Here is a 22117-nt window from a genome sequence, read left to right as displayed (position 1 = left end):
CATTTTTCTTTCTAGGAATTTCCTGATAAACAGTATTAACACAGAAAAAGGAACAAGAAAAAGAAGATTAAGCAATTCCCCAATGTTCACGCAAACCCCACATTCAAATTCCTGTTCCTCCCTCTTTCTCCCATTGCACAACATATGGGGGCTGTGGTATCTAAATTTCAGATTTTAGAAACATAACCGAAGACAAAGAGGGAGCAAAAAGCAGGTGTAGGCCTTGCAACACCAGCTCAAAAGCAATGCTGATTAGAAGAGTATCCACCATCTCCTTACTCTTTCTCTCTCTTTGCTACCTCTTTACATTAACCTTAACATTTTCATTCCTGTCTCCCTCTTCAGTCTCCATGGCTCCACCACTTTGTCTTTTGACCAAACTCCCTTTTCTCTCAGCAATTCCATCCCAATATGTTGCTGTTCACGCTTCAGACTTTGCCTCACTAATGTGGTAGACCTCCCACATTAGTGGTAAATACTTGGATTCCAGAACATGCCCATGTGTGCATGTCTCATGCACGTATATGAGCCTTATTTGTTTTCTTGCACCTATATGCTTTTAAAAGTTCTTGAAACATTCACCCTCTTAAGGATTTTGCTTTAACCTTACAAATTACTACACCCTCTGTCCATTTTTCTAGCTAGCATGTTTCCTTAAAATAGTTTGTCTATATATACTCCTTTGCCAACCTTTCCAACTGTCCCCTTTGGCAGCTACTTCCTCTCTGCCTCTCTTCTTTGTCAGACAATTTTTTTTGAAATATTGGCTTTTTATGCAATTGGAGGTCTCGGATTGTTCATCAAAATGTTGAGAAAAAGTAAGAGAGTAAGCTTCAGTCCTGATGTCCATGAGAAACAAACCATGTTTCTCAAACATAGTGTATTAGGAAACAGGAAGAGGGTCATTGGAAGTTGGAGTTTCTCAAGAATTTCCAGAGACCCTTTATTGTCACCCGTGAGATTCCTACTACAACTTGGAGAAAAGGTAGCAAATTCCATTAGAGATGTTTCTATGGGAAGGAGATCCTCCAGAAAGGTTTCTTCATCCACTTTGGTAAGGTCACGTTCACTATCAGACCCTAACGACTCATCATATCGTGCTAAGGCTGTAGAAGATTGCATTGAGTTTTTACATTCTTCCTCCTCTAGGGAGAGACCAAGTTCAGTCTCTCCATGAAAATCATGGTTTGGAAAGTCTTCTCAAGGCTGCTGCATGCAAGAGATGTATCATGTATGTATATTAAAAAGGATATGCTTTCTCGATTTCACGTATCATGTTCATTAGTTCAAAATTAGAGGTCAATCCTTTTGTCGTCTCTTCTGCAGCAGAGTTTGAGTAGAGACATTGCATATTCAAATGAAAGTTTGAGTTGCACAAAGTGAAGTTTTTTCAACCTTTTCTTAACCATGATATTGGATATTTCCCCCTCTTAGTATAGTTTCTCCAAACATTAAAATTTGAATTCTGCATCAATCAAATTCTTTGATGGCACCGCGGATCAACTTGATTGTGTTTTTTATATCTAATAAAAGGATAGTTTTTGTGCAAATATAAAAAGGACCCAGTAAAAAAAAGACATACTTACTTTTCTCTTTATTTTTTCCTATGGCATTATCTTATCTTGCACTTCTCCTTTTTTGCTCTCTTATTTTCATGCGAACTTTTGTATAAATAACACTTCACTTTATTAATTAATTACGACAGACCCCACAAAAGACATGAGCTTCCACTTTCTAGGCTTCTGTTCTGTAACACACTTGAAAAGCAACTCAACCATACGCTAAAAGATCTGTGAATACCCCAATCTATCAACTTTCAACAATCCTTTGACCATTGACCAGAGCACTACAAAATCACCTCAAACTGTCCAAGGAATCCATCCAAATTCTGTTCATTGCAGGTCATGCTAATCATTGTTCTTATCTTAAGCATGAAAATGAACTTAGATAACCAATTTTGAAATTGCGACTAGTGGCAACATTTTAAATATCAACCATTGGATACATTAAAAATGTAATGAGTACACCAAGAGCATGCAAAGTTCGATTGCTCCCCTGCACTGGCATGGGTCAAGTGCTATGTGCAGTTCCCTCTGAGAAAGACCACAAGAATTGACCAAACAAGTGCTTGCTACTGACACCTTGTTTATCTTGTCTCGTTGCCTTTGTTTTTGTTGAAATATGCTGCTTTAAAAGCAACATCCTAACATCTTCAACATCATCCAGTGAACAGTTTACATGTTTAGATGGTTACCTTAAAATAATCTGTATTCATTTCAAAAATTATGATGACAAAAGACTAGTCAGGCATGCAGTGATGGTACAAATCAAAAGAAAGTGTTAAAGTTCACACGTACGCTAATAATTACTAAAACACATGATATAATCGAAAAACAAAGTTCCAAATAGCATTACGAATAAACAGTAGAAATGAGTGATCAGAATCATACCCACTGAGGTCACCACAAGCTTGAAATGGGATATATACCTTATTAGGGCCTTCCAACCATCCACTACAACAATCTGCAAAGCCACATGCATTAATTACTCCAGATATTTCTCAGTCACGATTATTTTAGCATACATTATTCAGGATTCACTTTATGGGCTGAATTTTATAGTCCATAATTGCATATAAGATTTACTAAAGGGATGTAGATTACCTGTATCATCTACCCCTGAGGGACTTCCAACCTTCTCAAGAAGGCGATGCAGATCTTTTGGATCGAATCCTTAAGGAGGGGAATAGTTTTCACAGACTGCAAATGCCTCTGCAAGAGTGGAACACCTACAATTAGCTCAAATACTAGTCAAATAGAATTACCCACTTCCTAATATTTGTAATCATATTTTTGGCAATGTTAGTGTGATAAAAACTAGCTTAAATACCTATAACTACAAGGTGTTACAACTATATTAAACAAATAGTATTTTTGAAGTTCAATCCAAACGACGTTGTCTAAGTCTGAGATATATCATCTAGTTAATCATTGTATCTGAAATATTATTTGCTTTAGAAGTCATGTTCCGTCATGGTTATGTTCTTAAAAGACCTCAGTTGTTTATAAGAGAAAAAAATATATAAATTGTTTTTGTCCTGTCTGGACTTCTAAGAAATATGAAACTATATTGACGCCGAAATACTTACCTAGAATTATGGCAGCTTTTTGGTTTTGCAAGTGTGGGAAGAATAACTTTAGCTGCAAAGCAGAGACGACAAAGGTTGTATGATGATTCTAAAAAAAATTAAATTCAGAAAAGCAATGTAACAAAATAAGAGCTAGAAACTTTCAGAGACAACACCTTTGCCACTTTCCAATTATTTCGTTATGAATATTTGGCAGAAAGTGGAACTGCAAAACAATTTTACAACTCAACTAAAATTTTAGATTCAGCAATGAGTAGGATCTAAATCCCAGCCAGACAAAAGGAATACTCATAGTGATAGAATCGGTTCAAAAAAATTATCTTATGTGAGTGCACTTCTTTTATTTATCAAGAATGTAACTTAATGGTGTTCCTTTTCTTTCAAAGTACAATCATTTTGTAGAACTTTGGTGTAACTGGTTGAAAAGAACTGTCATCCCTCGTCACAAAAAAAATACACATTATATGATGTGATCTAACTGCCAAAGTCTATATGTGGTATTTGAATTACTTCTATTGCCTTCAAAGGTTTGCAACCCTCATTCATTCTAAATCATCCCAAGAGAAGATCATGTATTATCCATTAATTAAATACTTACTGCAAGTATGAGTTGGGATTTTACAAACTCATCCATGTCATGAAGCCCAGTAACTGCTAAAGCCAAAGCTTGCTTTCTTAAACTACAAACAAATTAAGAGATTTTCTACCAATGTATTACAGTTGATATGGAATAACAAACTAGACACAAAATAATTCTGGTTGGGTCCTTGATTGAGGCTATAAACCAAAATGTCACACTGTATGTAGCTTTTCATAAAAATAGTTTTCATGTCAAAATTGCACTACTTCAAACATAAATATTTTGCATGAAGAAATTAGGTAGTTAAATTGAGCATTTTCTTTACCATCAGGAGCACCATCACACACAACCAGTTCATTATAATTCTTTCAAGTTTCAACAAATTGTAGACTCCAGCAGAAAAGGATTGCTATGAACATCAAGAGACATACTTGTGCATTTTGAATCCATGCATTCAAAGTAAGCTGATTTTGTAAAGCTGAAACTTAAATCTCCTTATTATCACACAATGCATTTCCACCATTCTCTCTAAAACATGTAACATGTGCAAATCTCAGTGTAACTAGCAAAAGAACGAAAAAGAAAGAAAATGTTGTTTTTGGTGGTAACATGCTTCCTTATTTTTGTTGGTAATGTTTTGTTGAGTAGATTGGGTTCATTCCGATTTTGGGGAAATTTGTCCAACCAATGACAGCGTATACATGTTCTTTACAGACAACAACCGTCATAATGTCTAGTTGTTATTGTACACATGAGTGGATATATGATTTATAGCATGGTTCAGCACTACAAACAAAAATGTTGTGCTTTTCTTTTCCTCTCTTCTATTTTCATGCTTTTCTCATTGTTATGGTTTGGGCAATGTTCCTTTGACAGAAAGCAACACATATAGTTAAAATTCAAAATGATAGAGAAACAAAATATAATAAATGAAACTCGTAATACATTCACACGTTTCATTTACGCAAAAATATTGAAAATTTGAATTTTAATTAAGATACAGAAAATTATGATTTGAGGATAGATAAGAAAAAAAGAAGAAATCAATGATTATAGCTATCAATCCAACATATCTGTAAGGAAACTTCCTTAAAATTCAAAGGTTTAAACCATCAAGAAGCCCAATACTTAAATGCTTACTTTATCCATGTCAACTGTTTGATCCAATAAAACTTACTCAAAAGATTCCTGCACCCTACATTTTTCTTCCTGCACCCCACAAGATTGTGCAAAGACAAAAGTGTTTCTATATAAATTGTACATTTATTTTTTTTTTATTTTGGATTATGAAATCCGGTAAATTTTCAGATTGGCGCATCCGGTAATCTCCCAGATTGATGCTTCCGGTAGTACATGAATGATAGTGTTAATCCAAAATAAAAAAATGCAAAACATTCATAATTGAAAAAACCATTCTGGATCCGTCAATCCATAATTCAAAATATGCATTCCGGATTCAGAAATCCATAATTGAAAAAAACATTATGGATCCACCAATCCGTAATAGAAATTAGGCTTCCGGATTCAGCAATCTGAAAATCAATAATATATGCAAACTTTGCTTCCAGAATACCCCCTCATCCGGAATGCAACATGATTCACTTCTGGATTGATAAATCCGTAACACACTCTCAGATCCCAAAATTGTAAGAGTCAGTTTCGGAATTTACAAAATTATGGGAATGCAGAAAGAAAAATTTAGGAATGCAGAAAGAAACTGCCGATAATGAGTTATACTTCAACTAAGTGTGGCCCAAATTTTAACATACTATTAAATATTATGAAAAAAATATTTCTGCAAGTTGACTGGATATATACATACAATTAGATTGAAAATATATGTTTTATTTAATTCGCTACTTCATATTATATCTATGTATCACAATTATAATAATTTATTGTTTTATTTTAACTCGTATATTATATATTGATACAATTCTATATTTGTGGAAAATATAATAATTCTAATACATCTATTGTTACCAAAACTTTAGCTTCTTTACATCAATTAAAACAATTTAAACGTAACATAGCGATATGATAACACAACCCAGGGTACATTATATTCACCAAAAATGTCAAGCAATGAATTCTTAAAGAAATAGAATTAAAACAATGTAAAACAGATGATACACTAATTAGAGTTTGCACTCACATAATTATCTGAAATGGAGTTGTAAATACACTAGAGAAACATTAGTACAAGAGAAGTCAACTTTGTGAAATAATTACTTAGAACACTCTTAGAAGAGAAATATTTAGCAAAACTTTTAATGTATTTAGTTTAGGATTTAGAGTACCCACATTTTCAATATGAAAAAATATAAATTATTCAATGTAATTTTAGTTTAAATGTGAATTATATAAATTAGTATAAACATGTGTTGTAATTTTAGTTTGAATATGAATGATAGATTTGTGTTTAACTTTATTTATCACAAAATTAAACAATGTGCTCAACTCTTACATTGTGAGCAGCGTGAGTGTTTGTTTCTGTTGATTTATAAATAAATAAAAAAGAGAAAATAAATTATGTTGATTTTGATTGAATTCACGTTGTGATGTTTACCTTAATTGAAACAGGACATTGACGTTGCAACAAAGCCCATACCCAATCGCGCGTTCCAACGTTTCAATCAACATCACACTTCAAGGAGATGCAAAAAGTGGTGTTACATGCAATTTTGTGAAATTAATAAATCATTTTAATTTTAAATATATGAAAATTAAATATCATAAAAAAGTGACATATGCAAAATATTGGGGATAAAGGAGAAATAATGAATGAATTATTGATTAAACTATGATAAATAATTAAAATTAAAGTTGATCCCTTTTTGTTTTGATTAAAAGCAAAAACATTATAGGACATTAGGGTGTTAGGTAAGAAGGGAGGAGACAAAATGATGAGGCGTGACAGCATTGAGGGTCATGTCGTTTTGTTTTGGGGTTTGAGGATAAGATTTGCGGTGCATAAAGTATTTGTACCTTTTCCTTCTCATGAGGGGCCCAATTCTGACGAGGGGCCCAATTATTGGATAAGCTTTCGGCTCTATCTACATCTCAATTTCAAGAGCATTTCATTTTCTAACACGCCCACTTTATGTTCTATTCAATACTATTCTTATTTCTTTTATATTTTATTTTTTCATTCTTCTTTCTATTCCTCGTTCCTCTGAAATTAACGTTAATTTACGTTAAAACAAGGATATATAAAATATTGACTATTCGCCAAACCGACATGCGAATATAACTTTGGGGTCCACATCACATGGGATTTCATCTTATCCATTTCCGTTTTTTTTTCTATTTTTTTAATTCTATTCAGTGTTGTGGTGTTGTACAGCAAATTCTTGTCGTTAGGGGAACTAACACGTCTTCTTCATTATCCCATCTTAGTTTTATTTTTCTTTATTTTTAATCAGTATTATAGGAATATGAATTCTCTATACAAGATCAAAAGAATAATTTAAGATATTTTGTTCAATTAGATCAACTCTTTTTTTTTTTAACATTTGCTGTCTTTTTTAATAAAAATACGAGGTACAATATTTCTCAAACAATTAAAATGTTATTATAATATATAAAAGATGCTGGTATCATTTTTTAAAATCATCAAAGGAGGTTAGTGTAAAATTATAATAAAAAGGTAAAAAAAATTATGTAATTTAACAGAACTTCAACAATAATTAGTGCACTTTTTTTTTCACCAAAAAATTATGTAGATTAGTGATTTATACGATCAGCTAAATTATGTTTGTCACATCAAACAGTAAGAAATTTAACATCTTCCTTGTTTCTTTTCGGCTACATTGTATCACTTACACTTTTCCTTTCTTTCTTGTCTCTTACATTGGCAAATGGTTGTTCATAGATATTTTACAATATACCTTTTGGGTCAGTACTTGCTTGCAGATGTATCAGTAACGGAAGAAAAATAAGAAAAAATATATCTTAGACACCACTCTTCATTAAAACCATATACTTTATAACTATTTTTTTAATAAAATATTATATCCTAATAAAATAATAATTTTTATGATTGGAGGATGAACATAAAAAAGAAAAGGCAGTATCATTGAATCATAATTTTACATGTAATAAACAACTAGTACCATAAAGAAATAATAGGGGAAAACCATGAATGTTAATGAAGGATGGGGAATACAAGAATGTTGGTACCTACTCCATAAAAAAAAATCACCAACAAGTATACTAATACTATATTTAACTCACCCAGACTAATGTAAGTCTCTTTTTTTTTTTTGTGTTTATCACTCTCAAACTTTATTAGTTGAAACATAAATTATTTTCTTTGAATAAACTTCATCAATTTATTAGTTAAATTATTTACCTTTAAAAAAAGAAAGTCAATGAGTATTTGCCGACGTGAAAAGGCAAGGTACAGCAAATGCAAACGTGTGAAATGCATTGAATGTGTATTTGTTGTGAGATTTTTTTTTTATTCACAAAGAAGAAATTACATTAGTTTGTTGTGAGACTTATAAACAACAAAGGAATAGTAATTCATTGCATAAACTTGGTGGAAATATGCAGAGAATTTGATATTTGTGGCAGACAGATAAAAGGGTAACTTCATTAAGTTCAGTCGAGTGATAAAAGATAATAGATAGTTTATGTAAGGTCATAACTAGTAGGTTTAATTCCCATTACTGCGATATGTTTAAAAATTGATGGTATAACAGAACTAATAGAGGTTTAGGAGCAGAGTTCTGTGCATATAAACTCTCAAGCTCTTTAGCCTATGATAATTCACTCAATGAATCTACCAAGTTTTTAAAGCTTGCCTTTTACAATGTATACAATAAATATAGAAAGAAGATAATCATCGTGCCCCACTTAGAAGACAAGAAGACAAATAAGGAAGCAGCAAAAGAGAAAAATAGTGATTCTGTTCAAAGATTTGTGTGCCTGCATCTCTTGCCTTCTCAACCTAGGGGTAGAACTTCCCATCAGCTGATAAGAATTGGGGTATGCATACAAATTTTCTGGGTTGCCAAACACTCTGGAATAAACCATCTCCCCAAACATCCCAGTCACAGGGTGGTGGTACGATCCAAGATTCAGCATTCGTGAAGTGGAGTCCGCTTCTTGGTACGGACGAGAGCTGAAGTAGTGACCCTGGTAAGGATTACGATATGGAAGGCGCTGCTGACCCCTTTGAGATGATGTTGCCACAAGTTCTTGAGCACATGAAGCAGGTGGTCTTGGAGGTATCAAAACATCACAAGAAGATGTTTTCCCTTCAGCTGTGGCATGGCCACGGGCGTAGAGTGGAACCATTGTGCTGTTGGATATAACAGCCTTGCAAACGGGGCACTGAGGGCGCTCACTAGTTGTAAGAGTATCACTTTGGACACTTAGCCACTTGTAGATGCATGGCCAGCAGTAGAGGTGGCCACACAGGGTCACCACTGGTTCATGTGCAAAGTCTAGGCAGATGTTGCAATCAAAACAACCATCAGAGTTTTCTGTCTCGGTCACAGCATCTTGGATGGTTTTCAAATCCCCGGAAATGTAGTGCTCAAGTGCCATGAAAATTAAGGAACTCCTTCACACAAGTTTGGTCAGTACAGCTTCTTTAAACCTGGAAACACCAAGAAAAAACAGCTTTAATACAAACAAACAAAAGACAGAAAAAGTGGGGAATTAACTTGATGGGTGAAATCAAGCAGAATTGAAACTAACAGTGGGACAGGAAAGTAAAACCAAATTGATGTCCATCAAAGAAAATGTCAATAAGTAGAAGACTATCCATATTGGAACAACAATTAATGAGATAAATGTAGTTGAAGGTAGCAAGGACGCGTGATCGGATTAACTTAATACCTAAAACATAAAAATTCAAAAGCAACAAATACACCAACTCAAATGCATCACCCTGCAATCAGACAGATATAATACATATTTTTTACCAAAAGTGTAAAATAAATGCCCGAAGCCCAAAGGTATACAATTATGCACATAGGCATACAAGCTATGCGACAAAATCACAAAACCCACAAAGGTGCAAGAGAAACTACCCTTTTAGGATATAAACCAAGGTATGCAGATGCAGTGAAAATCCAAAGGCTAAATTGCTTCATATGAAGAAGCAAATCCTGGTTAACAAGGATTCACTAAACACACAGGTTAAGTGCGGGATGTCCATAACCCAGAAACAGGAAGCCCCGACATGCTTTTCTGCATATTCCTAACAGGGATGCTAATAATGATAAGAAAAAAAGGGCTTGAATTGAAGAGGGGAAAAAGGAAAAATTGGCCACACCTCTTATCTGAGTGGAAAAATATCCCAGACATTTCAAAAAGTAAAAGAATCTTAACAATGACAGAGTTTAAGATGAATATAGAAAAGTGAGTAAAAACACAAGATCTAGCCAGTACAAATTATGTGAAAGGAGAGCATGCACAGAATCCCATTAATTGAAAAGGAAGAAATTGCAAAGAAAAAACACAAGAAGTGAATGGTGATGGTAAAGAAAGAACACTATTTTACAAACCCAGAGAGCAAAGAGGAAAAGAAGGAGGAAATTACATACCCAGATGAAAAAGAAACCAGCTTTGCCTCTGTGGGAAATTTCGTTGGAGATGTAGACGGGGTGCGAGAGTACACGCCGGTTGGGAAGAACTAGTATATATATATATATGTGTGAAAGTCAAAGAACTTGAGATATTTTTCTTTAAAATCTGTTCCAGTGGGAAGCTATTAATTATCATCATTAGAAAAACACAACGCATGTCAAGTCATACTTTTATTACATTAATATATATATATATATAAGTTTATAAATTAATATTTAAAAATTATTTAATCTAATTTTTTTGAAAAAAAGTTATTTAATTATTAAAACAAAAATATTATTTAATTATTTATTTTGTAGTCTCTACGTATTTTAGAAATGATTGTGTTCGGATTAAAGTGTATAAAATCAAGTTTGCAATTGGAATTTGTAAAAGTTTATTTTTATAATATATAGATATAACATATTTTTTTATAACAATTGCCATAAAATTGAATTGACCTATTAATACACTTAAGTTGCAGGGGAGCACGTTATCAAAATTAAAGGTTGATTTGTATGTTGTGCCGACACTTTAAGGATTAGTATAAACTAATTGTGTATTTGTACAAATCCTATGCTTTATCTTATAATTTTTTTGTTATCTTATTATAGAAGATAATAGATAATAACTTATAACTTACCCTGCATAGGCTTTATACATTGCAACTGCATTAGAATGAAATTCATGAACAAGTATTAATTTAAAGTTGATTATATGAACTTTGCTGAGATACTGACACAACGATATGAATAGGTTGGTAAGGCAAATAAAGATCTTAAAGGTACATCATTATCTCTTCAATTACATACCAATTCAATTGACTCAGTGGAACTTCTCAATCATTGAGTCTTCAAACTTCTATTCACAAAAAAAAAGTATTTAATTTTTTTTTATGACCATTAATGTAGTATTTGGTTTAATTTCTGACTTTAAAAAGTACATAATGTTAAAGTTCAAATAAAAGCTTTAATGTTAACATTAAAAGTCTCTGGTTTATATAGTATAGTTTGAAATAAAGGATAACATAGAAAAAAAAACAAATGAAAAGGTTTTAAAATTGTTTTCTTAAAATTCCATTTTATTCATTTTTGTTTAAAGAAAAAGAGAAATTTCAAATAATTTAGACCAAATCTAGCCGTTTCAAGTTTCTCATACAAATTTATCTAGTTAGCTTTAATATTGGACTATTTTCATTAAAAAGTCCAATTAATTAATATTTTTAAGTGTGTAAAATTAAATTTTCCTTTATCTGAATTTAGTTTGAATTACCTGCGAACTTTGTCTTTTTTTATCTACGAAAACTTCCGTAATTAATAAATCAAAGGAGTTTTACAGTGAGAATATAAGATGTTATGTTATAAATTAATAGGACTTTTTATGTAGGGTAAAAAGAGAAAGGTTTTTTTTTCATCAAAGAGAATCAGAAAGGAATATAAAGAGTTATTCAACCTAAGATGAGGAAGTCTCAATATTTTTTTTGAAAATTATGTGTGGATTAATTTTTTTAAAGAATAATTGAGTTAAATATTGATCTCGTGTTGTTCAAGTAATAAATTAATTTTAGGAGTTTGAACCTGCGTAAGAAAAAAAAGTGATCTAACGTACAGTGAATAAAGTGAACAAGTGACCTTATCCGAAATAAAAGTTAAAAAAGCCTATTTTTCTGCTGTTTTTTTCCTCCACCTTTATAGTTTTTGAATACTTCTTAAAATGTTAAAAATAACTTTTATTTTATTGATGTTTTTAATTTAGAGGTCGAGAAAAACTGGAGATTATAGGATTCGTTAGAATAAATTTCTTTAAAAAATACATTTTAAATTATTCGAATATTTTTTAATTCTATATTTCAAAATGTATTTTTTTAAAGATTTTTTTTTTCAGATTATATAATAAAAAAGGTATTTCCGGAATTATACAATTTAAAAGGTGTAAATAGAAAAAAAAAATACAGATTATAAAATTCAAAATGTATTTTTTAAAATAAAATGATCTTTTTCTTGACCAATAGTCAGGAGAAATTATGAAGATGCAGGAAAAAAGAGCCCTATTTTTCTCTTGAAGGTTTCAAAAGACTGGTAGCCAAGCCATGATGAAAATGTGTTCTTTATTTGCACTGTATCAAACTTATATGGAGTGAACTCAGAAGTATAGGGCTGAAGAAATTGTCAAATAAATTCTCTCATTTCATTAACTTGTATAACAATCGAACTTAAATATTGGTGTTGTAGGATCTGTTGTTACAAATACAATAAACCGTAGCTCTCAAGGATTACAACGAAATTTGAAGAATCCGACATTGAAAGGTTTCTCTAATTTCAGAATTGGAAAATGAAATAAAATAAAATTGGTATATTCAGAAATGATGAGCGTTTCATATTCTCGAGATGTTGAAGTCAGGATATAAGAGTAGTGGCTTACGTCAAACATGTTAATCAGGCTCCCTTCTTCTTTTGGTCTTTTGCAGATTTGATCTCCTTCGTAAGCATTCTTGGAGCTATGGCCATAGCCATTAACTCTTGGAAGAGCAACTTACAAGCATAAGGGATGTAAACCTACACGGACAATAAAAGCCAAAAGAATTCAGCACAAGGAAAACCTTGGACTTTGACTGTATACTAGCAGAAAAAGATAAATGATCATTCACCTGAACAATGTCCGTTTTGTTCTTGCAACCCCTGCACTCGAAAGAATTCTTCTTGAGATTAGCAATAGCTATCAACCCACAGCGCTCACACACATGGACCCTGTATGCATCACTTTGATCAAACAATCTCTCCTTTAGGAAGTGAGCAGCTCCATGAGCAATCATGCAATCTCGTTCCATCTCTCCAAATCGGAGACCTCCATCACGTGAGCGTCCCTCAGCAGGTTGTCTTGTGAGGATCTGCACAGGACCACGTCCACGAGAATGGATCTTGTCATCAACCATATGCTTCAGTCTTTGGTAATATGTAGGACCAAGGAAAATCATTGCACTGAGACGTCTCCCTGTATGACCATTGTACATAGTCTCGAACCCACGCATTTGGTACCCACATTTGTGCAGAGCTTTGCTGATATTATCCACCTGATTTACAGAAGTAAAGATAAAAATTTAAACATAGACAATATATATCAATCACATTTGACTTTAAATAAACCTATTAACAAGAATTTTACACACAACAGATACCTGTCCTTTGGTCTAAACTAAATACATTATTAGGTTCATAGTTAAATAGTGAATAGCAAATTGTTTCATTCTTAGCAGACAGTTCTTCATGTATAACAGCTTACTCACAATACATACCACAAATCAAGAACACACAGTCAAATAGTTATTATAGTGTAAATGGATGGGTTACAAGATCAGATAGGAGCGACTGGAAGGAGCTTACTTATGTCAGCACTTCCAATTTATAGCAAGTATATATTGTTACAGAGAGAGAAAAGTGGATGGTAGAGTGCTACTTACAGTAACATCTGTAAAAGGAGTTGCATCTCCTTCCTTTCCCATGTGGGCGGCCACCTTACCCATGATACACTCAATAAGCTGACCAATTGTCATTCGGGATGGAATAGCATGTGGGTTGACAATAATATCAGGGGTGATGCCTTCCACAGTCCAGGGCATGTCTTCTTGTGTATAAGTCATTCCAACTGTTCCCTTCTGACCATGTCTACTACTGAATTTGTCGCCAATCTGTGGTATACGAACAGATCTCACTCTTACTTTCACAAATCTCAATCCATCAGCATTTGTAGTCAGCAGAACCTACAGAATAGGCAAAATATCAGAATCCACCAATGGAAGGAAAAAAACTCAGAACTCCAGATTTTGGTAGTCATTTAATTTTTGTCAAGCAACTCCTATTTTACAATAATTAAAATTTAAAACCTCCAATCATTAAGCATTCAGACCACCACTCAACATGTGACATATTAAATTAAATGAATGTGATAAACATACTTGATCAACCATTCCAGTTTCACTATGACGTAAGCTTATGCTGTGATCACGCCTCGTGTAACGTAAAGCTTGTCCCTGTGCTTCTTCCTGAGATATTGGGGTGGTCTTTCCAATAATAACATCCTCACCAGATACTCTTGTGCCCTATTTCACAACAAAAAATTAGTTCTTGTTCAATTTCTTGGGAACAGGCAACAAAGCATAAACTTAGATATGCTTACAGGTGGTGCAAGACCATCATCATCCAGCTTATCATAAGAACCATGCCTCATGCCCTGCAACAAAATGAAACTCGGTAATAAACCACAAACAAGAAACTGATGTTTTCAAATAAAAATTGCAAAACAAGAAGAATCATTCTCCAACAACACAAATTTTCACCATGGTGTTAGTTCTATCTGGACGGCCAAAATCTTCTTTGACTAGAGTTCCCATCTTCTTCTCTTCGTCTCTGTAAAAGTTGAGAATGCAGCATATCATAAAAACCATAAACACCAATCAAAAGAAAAAATATCTAATTACAAGCAGCAACATACCTATATGATCGGAAAAAAAGAGATCGAAAGAATCCACGGTCTATTGATGATTGGTTCATGATGACAGAATCTTCTTGATTATAACCAGAATAACAGGCAATGGCCACAATGGCATTCTAATACACAAGGGGTAAATATGTTAGAATGTTTTAATTATCCACATAATGCTAACAAGATATAAATAAAGAAGGAAGAATTTACAATTCCAGCTGGGAGTTGGCGGAAATGAAGATGTTCCATGGCTCTTGTAGTGACCAGTGGCTTTTGTGGATAATATAAAACATAGGCCAAGGTATCCTAAGTAATTGAGCAAAACCATAAAGTAAAATCCAGTGTCAAGTAAAATACACAAACAGAAAAAAGGCAGGCACATATTAATAAAAAACAAGCAAACAGTACCATTCGAAACTGGTAGTTGGTAACATATATTCCCATTGCTTGTTTTCCCATTGCAGACTGATAAGTATTACGTGGGGACTGATTACACCAACCAAAGGTAAGTGAGAAGAATAGTGTGTATTAATCAGAATGAATACAATAAAGCAACACCACCATATTTACCTGATTGTGATCGGGAAATGGTATGATAGAAGCACAGACACCCAAAATTAGAGAAGGGTGGATTTCACAATGAGTGTATGTATCGGAATATGCATCTTCTGGGTTGAGCCTAGCTTGTACAAGATCCTGTAAAATTTATTCAAGAATCATTTTTTGTTGCTTTATAACCTCTTAATTTGCATAAAGGGTACAATTTTCAAAACAAGAATTATAACTAACATTAATTGTCATGGAAATCATTGTAGTCTCTTCTTCTTCCGTGTCAATATATTCTATAAAGCCCTTGGACACTAGATCATGCCATCCACCCTCTTCAGGGGATTCCTGAAGCAATTGAATAGCAAGTTAAGAAATTACTTAAACGATATCAGCTGCTAAGAGAGACTATAGTTACTAATAGCTCACCCTCTGTTGTAAAGCATGAATATCCCGCTTCTTTATGAGAAGCCTTTGTTTATCTACAATGAACAACGGACGACTGCAGCGACCATAGTCTGTATATATGCGCAATTCTTTAAGACGGATATCTCTGACAACCCCAACTTCAGTATTAACATCAACCTGCAGCACATGAAGAGCCCATCAGGTATAAAAACCGGATCACAATTAAAACAACATCACACATCACAACATCTAAGCAAATTGAACCAATCAAATCCCAAAAGACAACAAACAATGATTACTCAGATGACTTTATGATGAGGTTATCAAGAAAGCAACTATTTGAAAATTGACCAATACTATGGTCTCTCAAATAATGAATACCCTTAAACATGTGTGATATTTCATAATAAGCAGCCAAATCTGGTGTTGTTATTAATAAATTGCAGTGCCATAATAATAATAGTAAAATGGAAAATAATGCTTCTGGATTTTCATATCAACTACCATCATGATTTATCTTATCTGTCAGGTGATTCATCTTATACGATAACTATATGCTATTTGCCATTTACTGACAGATTCATTCAAACAATAAAAAAATTGGTTGTCAAACAAAATCAGAAAGCAAAGCGATAGTTACCCGACGTCTCAACTTCCTCAATGTTCTCACCAACATATCAGGGTCACGATGGATACCCATCCAGGAACCATTTACAAAAATCTTAGTAGCTTGGGGAATCACTGCAGGAGAAATTTCCTATGTGGAAGGAAAATAAACAAATTTTAAACACTGAATACCATTACCATATAGATGAACAAGATAACTTTGCAGGAAAGCCATTAACCTCGAAATTCTCAGTGCCCCATTCTTCCAAAAACTCCAGAATAGGATATGCTGCTGAACCAACTGTTATGTAGACCATCAATGCCAGATTCTTCACAAGTCCACAGGCCTATGCAATAGCCCAATCACACTCATAAGTACCAAAGAGAAAGATGAGTTCCTAACAACAAGTACTAATATAGCAATATGCTTGGAAAGCAAAATACACACTTGTCCTTCAGGTGTTTCTGCTGGACACATCATTCCCCATTGAGAATTATGCAGCTGTCTTGGTTTGGCCAACTTCCCTGGAATAAAATGGGGAAGGAAGAAATCGGTAAAAATTACAACTTAGACAAACAACCAATATTGCAATAGTACATTACCTGAGTGGATATAAAGAAATAATTGAGAATACATTACCATATTGTCTTAATGCTATTAACTTATGCAAGCACTGCACAGGTGGATAGTCATGAAATTTTACCTTCACGTCCTATTGGGGAATTCAGTCTTCTCAAATGAGATAAAGTTGACGCAAAAGTTAAACGATTCAGCACCTGAAGCACAATATCAAAATGTTTAGTATCATTTCTTCTATGGAAGATATAGCAAAACTATTTTTACTTGAATCATAATGCTGTAATTTATATTCATACCTGTGAAACTCCAGCTCTGGTACCGGCAGCATTTGCTTGTCCCCAATTACCAGTAGCTAGTGAGTATTTAAGTCCACTTGTGATGGTTTTTGCTTTGATAGCAAATTGTAGATTGACATCTTTCCCGTTATCAACACACTACACATTCACGGGTACATAGGTTTAGGCAGCACAAAATGAATGCGGCAACAGATGTAATTTGAAGCCGGTACAAACCTTCTGTACATATCCCCTGACATCTCTCGTTAGCTTTCTGAATAGCTGCATCACAAGTTACAGTAGCCTGTAATTCACTAATTAGAAAGTTACTAACTACGTTAAAAGACATACAAATTAGGTAATCTAAGCTAATAAAGGGGATATGTATCCACGTACACATCTTTTAGGCTATTTTATCCTACAACTGTTTCTAAAAACTAACCTTCAACTACACCAATTATTATAAAAAATTCCTATCAATCATGGCAGTTATTTACATCTCTTCACCAATTTTCACTTCTAATTAAAAAAAACACAACTACACAGACAAGGCACTGAGTGCCTGATTTACGACCAGTATCAATTATATAAATGTTGAGAGATACAAACCATTCTAAAAAGACCCCCAAGTAGAGGGCCAGCCAGATCCAGCCTTTTGTTCCCGTAATGATCCCTATCATCCTCAGCCCTCCGTCCAAGTGCACACAGAAGTAGCCGATGAATGATATATCTGAGGGGCAATGATAGTATAATAAGTACTCACTAAGTCATCAACATGAAAACATACGATATAAAAAAAGTAAACTAACCCAAAATAGTAGGCTTTCTTGGTCTCACAATACTCTCCAACCCCTACATGAGGGAGCATCTCCTTTTGGAGGATCTCCTTAGCATACCTGCAGATTATGATACAAATGTAGCCCTAACTCAATAAAGGGTGAACACAGATCATCCTCATGTTTTATAGAAATCTAGCTCAACTCACTTTATTCTCTTTTCCTTGGTTACACCAACAGTTGCTCCTCTTTTCCCAATGTAGTCAAGTGCAACCTGCAGTTGAGATAAATTTAATAGAAAATAAAACTAAATTGCTTAAATATAAGTGCATGGAGGAGTATAATTAAAAAACGTATAGAAGGACACCATATTTCACTAATAATAAAAGTTTAAAATATCTGAAACTAAAAAGAAATAAACATTCCACTGCAAAATCAGATGGCATCAAATGAAATCGAGTGCAATTAGACCAAAAAAAAACACATAAAAGGAAAGAATTTAAGGTAGAATAAGCAGACAGAAGGCATCACCAAGCTGGAAGACAAAAAAATGAATAATAGGAAAAGAAGATTATTTGAGCCCGAGCAAGGAAATAAATCAGAGATTGAAGTGGGCTGGGAGACATTAAAATGCTCTCATAAAAAATATTATAAATTATAGTTCTAGACTTAAAAAGCAGGATCACAGTGGCTGCAAGCATGTAATATATAAAATTAGCATAACCCACTTGTTGATTTTGAATAACAAACGCTTCTTCCAGGGAAGGACGAAGCAACTCCATCATTTGAGTATCTGAGAAATCGTAGCATATATGTTCGAGAATATCTTTGTCAGCAACAAACCCCAACGCTCGAAACACAATAATGATGGGAATTTCAGTTCGAATATAAGGAAGAGTGGCACGTATATATTGTCCTGAAGAACCCTGAAGGAGGAAAATCATAAACTCAAACATTAGATGCAACCCATAACCATGAAAAGCAAGTTGCCCGCAGGAAATTCACACTGCAGAATTAACATTACCCCTTTGGAACTAGTCCGAGAGAGCATGCGCACAAACATAGTACTGGGCGGTCTGTTCTGGGACTCGGCCATTGACCGAACTTCAGCCACATAGGCATACTTGTTCGGCTGCCTCTTCTTAAACACATACACATGGTTGGTACTCATCTTCTCCTGAGCAATCAGAACCTTCTCACTCCCATTAATAATGAAATACCCTCCTTGATCATATGGACACTCTCCAAGTTCAGTCAAATCCTTCTCCGAATTCTGGTACAACGTGCAATAACTAGACCGAAGCATTATAGGAACCTACAAGTAACAGCAACAACAAAACAAGAGTAATCACTAATTAGTCATTTGATTTAAGCACCAACAACGAAATCAAACTTAGCCTTATCAAGAATCAAGAGACACACCTTGCCAATGAAAACTTTGGTGAAATCTTGAGTCTCGGTGACTTCTTCACCATCGTGCCCCTTCTTGATGACCCTCTTGGAGACATCAACATACAAAGGAGCTGAATAGGTGAGGTTCCTTAACCTAGCAGCCTTGGGAAACAACGTGGCGGTTTCTCCATCGGACTCCGTCATCATGGGCTTACTCAAGTAAATCTGGCCGAAGCTGATTCTGTAAATAGTCTACGAAAAACGCAACGAACTCGTTAACCTAGAAACAGTGCAGAGTAGAAGACATAACAGAAGTAGGAAGGTAAAGTAGAGTGAAGGTACCTCGGCGAAATCAGATTGGTGACCGGGATTGTGCTGCGACTCGGGTCGAATTTCGATGTCGGCGGACTCGTCAACGATTTCCTGCATAGTGTTTTGGATGAACTCGTCGAAGGAATCGAGTTGCTGACGAACAAGGCCTTTCTCTTCGAAGTAGGCGGAGATAACGGCCCACGCATCTTCTTGCGTGATATCGTCTTCGTCGTCTTCTTCCTCCATCATTTGCTGATCGTACTCTTGTTCCTCTTCCAAATCCATGTTTCTTCTTCTTTCTCACTCACTCACTCTCCAAAGATTAACGTTTAATTAAGGTTTTGAAGTTCCGTTTTATTTGGTTGGAATCAGAGAGAAAGAAAGAAGGCAAAGACAGTGAAAAAGCCCTAGCTAAGGGGATTTGGGTTCGGGTTCAGAAAGGATCTACGAATGTAGGCTCTGCTCTTATATAGGGCAGAGGACTCGCTCATCGACATAAACTCCACATTTCCACTAAACAAAATAAACAAAATAAGTGAATGATTTTGTTCCACTTTTTTTAAATACTCTATTTAGATGTTTTCTTTATTTTTTCATTTCAAATAACATTACTTAAAAATAAATTTTAAAATATTAACTTTAGAGTGTAATTCAATCAAACCATGTAAAAATTATATACATACATTTAGTTTCTCTAAAAAAAAATAAGTTTTATATTAAAGTAAAAGTCTACAAAAATTCATAAATTATTACCCTCACGTCAAGAGAGACTGACAGCTCGTGCGTGAGATAATATATTATGGGTGGTGACCTGATAAACCCAACAAATACTCATATGATTGATATTGGTGTACTTTAAGTCTAACTCAACCATATACTCATGAGGTTGAGGTTTGCACCCACTTATATGTAATGAATTGTCCTCATGTCTAGTCGATGTTGGATCTCCAACATAAATCATAATAAAAACCCTAAATTTATAAAATCAAATTAGAAATTTCAAAAACAAATATATTTCAATTATTTAAAAATTTTGACTACAAATAAATAACAATTATTTGTGGGTTAGATATGATAATACCCATTGTCTCATTAATAAAAGGATTATTGAAAATATTTGAATCCTATTACTCACTCCTATCTGTTGGATCTGATAATTTAATTTATAAATATCTATGGATATGTTTATTTTTCGTCCTAGATATTTTCTGAGACGTCCTCTTTTATATAGATCCACCCACGTGGTAAAAAGATGCACAAAACACAAATGTGAAAAGTCTGAAAATATCTTTGACCATTTGAATAATGATTTTAAATTGTTTTAATGTTTACAAAACTGTCATGATGGTCTTTTTAACTGTATTAGTTAAAAGTATAGAACTTTGTAAAATAACGAATTTTCTTGCAAAATAAGGTTGTATCTTATAACTAATAACACCACCTTTTATATTTTGTTTTGATTAAAATGGAAATTTAAGATGATTTAGAAAAAATATAAAAGAAAATAAGATTATTTAAAATAATGTAAATATAGTAAAAAACATAGACAAAATTATAAAACATATATGAAAAGATATCAATGATTAAGAATGAAATAATTTGTTCCCTTCGAAATAAAAATTTAATTGCATAAAAACAAATTATAATAAGTTGAAGTAAAAATGTTAGAGTTATAGTTATGATTAAGTTTGTGATGTTTGGGTTAGGATTTATAGTTAGGTTTATGTCACATTGTTAGGGACGGTAGGACATGATTTTTGAGTTAGAATATGATTATGATTAAGGTTTAAGTTGTAGGTTTTTCTCTCACAAAATATCTTAAATATTGATTATCGAAAGATACTAGTCGATTTCATTATAAAAAAAATAGGACAATATTAATCATGATCAAACAAACATCAATTATTCCTATAAAATTAAATTAATATCAACTGTGAGAATGTAAATATTGATGTTCCATACAAAAATCAACCATAATAATTACGTAATTGTTGTTTGATGTTTTTTTGTGGGGACAAATTAGTTCCATAACTAACTTAATTGATTAATCTTTTATGCAAATAGTCACAATTTTATTTTGCTCTCACATAAATAATAAGGGTGCAAATGTAAAATGTCATTACTTATTGGTCTTTCAATCTTTTCTTCATGTGTCAACCAGTAATCCATTTTGAACAATCATTATCTTTTCACGCTCATCAATATCTCAAATCATAAATACAAACGACAAACGACGTGCATCATTCAAACTCCCTTCAGATGAATAATATTCACATAGATTCAAAGATAACGTTATATAAAAAGTAAATATCATTATTATACTATTGGTTTAATATAATAAAATCTACCATTTATAATAAATATACTTGATTTAATTATTTATATAGTATATATTTAATTTTTTAAATATAACGAACCTTATCCATTGTTTGA

At 33.3% G+C, this 22117-nt stretch overlaps 2 protein-coding genes across 2 annotated transcripts; both read right to left on the bottom strand.

Moving 5' to 3' along the window:
* Positions 1–8362: 8362 nt before the first annotated feature.
* LOC137832592 (E3 ubiquitin-protein ligase RMA1H1-like) lies at positions 8363–10428 on the bottom strand. The gene is made up of 2 exons (XM_068640825.1): positions 10289–10428; positions 8363–9336 (listed from the first exon to the last, which is right to left on the bottom strand). Exon 2 carries the CDS (start codon positions 9282–9284, stop codon positions 8589–8591), a length of 696 nt encoding a protein of 231 aa, XP_068496926.1. The 5' UTR covers positions 9285–9336; positions 10289–10428; the 3' UTR covers positions 8363–8588.
* Positions 10429–12475: 2047 nt separating this feature from the next.
* LOC137832591 (DNA-directed RNA polymerase II subunit RPB2) lies at positions 12476–20229 on the bottom strand. Its single transcript, XM_068640824.1, has 25 exons — positions 19715–20229; positions 19403–19624; positions 19005–19295; positions 18709–18906; positions 18190–18254; positions 18014–18100; positions 17814–17934; positions 17442–17486; positions 17226–17363; positions 17054–17126; positions 16798–16874; positions 16589–16696; positions 16384–16500; positions 15765–15920; positions 15579–15683; positions 15360–15485; positions 15198–15275; positions 15000–15095; positions 14799–14914; positions 14644–14713; positions 14484–14537; positions 14263–14406; positions 13768–14067; positions 12958–13380; positions 12476–12865 (listed from the first exon to the last, which is right to left on the bottom strand). The coding sequence occupies exons 1-25, from the start codon at positions 19967–19969 to the stop codon at positions 12746–12748; spliced, it is 3585 nt and encodes a 1194-aa protein (XP_068496925.1). The 5' UTR covers positions 19970–20229; the 3' UTR covers positions 12476–12745.
* Positions 20230–22117: the final 1888 nt, after the last annotated feature.

Source organism: Phaseolus vulgaris, chromosome 6 (genome assembly GCF_000499845.2).
Source record: "Phaseolus vulgaris cultivar G19833 chromosome 6, P. vulgaris v2.0, whole genome shotgun sequence".
Classification (NCBI taxonomy): Eukaryota; Viridiplantae; Streptophyta; class Magnoliopsida; order Fabales; family Fabaceae; genus Phaseolus; species Phaseolus vulgaris.
The sequence above is the reverse complement of the archived record's forward strand: the minus strand, read 5'-3'. Positions and strand labels throughout refer to the sequence as shown.

Coding starts and splice junctions, on each gene's coding strand:
- LOC137832592 (XM_068640825.1), bottom strand. CDS start 9,284: ATGGCACTTGAGCACTACATTTCCGGGGATTTGAAAACCATCCAAGAT.
- LOC137832591 (XM_068640824.1), bottom strand. CDS start 19,969: ATGGATTTGGAAGAGGAACAAGAGTACGATCAGCAAATGATGGAGGAA. Junction 19,625..19,714: donor ACCAATCTGATTTCGCCGAG/GTACCTTCACTC, acceptor CGTTTTTCGTAG/ACTATTTACAGAATCAGCTT. Junction 17,364..17,441: donor TCAGGGGATATGTACAGAAG/GTTTGTACCGGC, acceptor GTGAATGTGTAG/TGTGTTGATAACGGGAAAGA.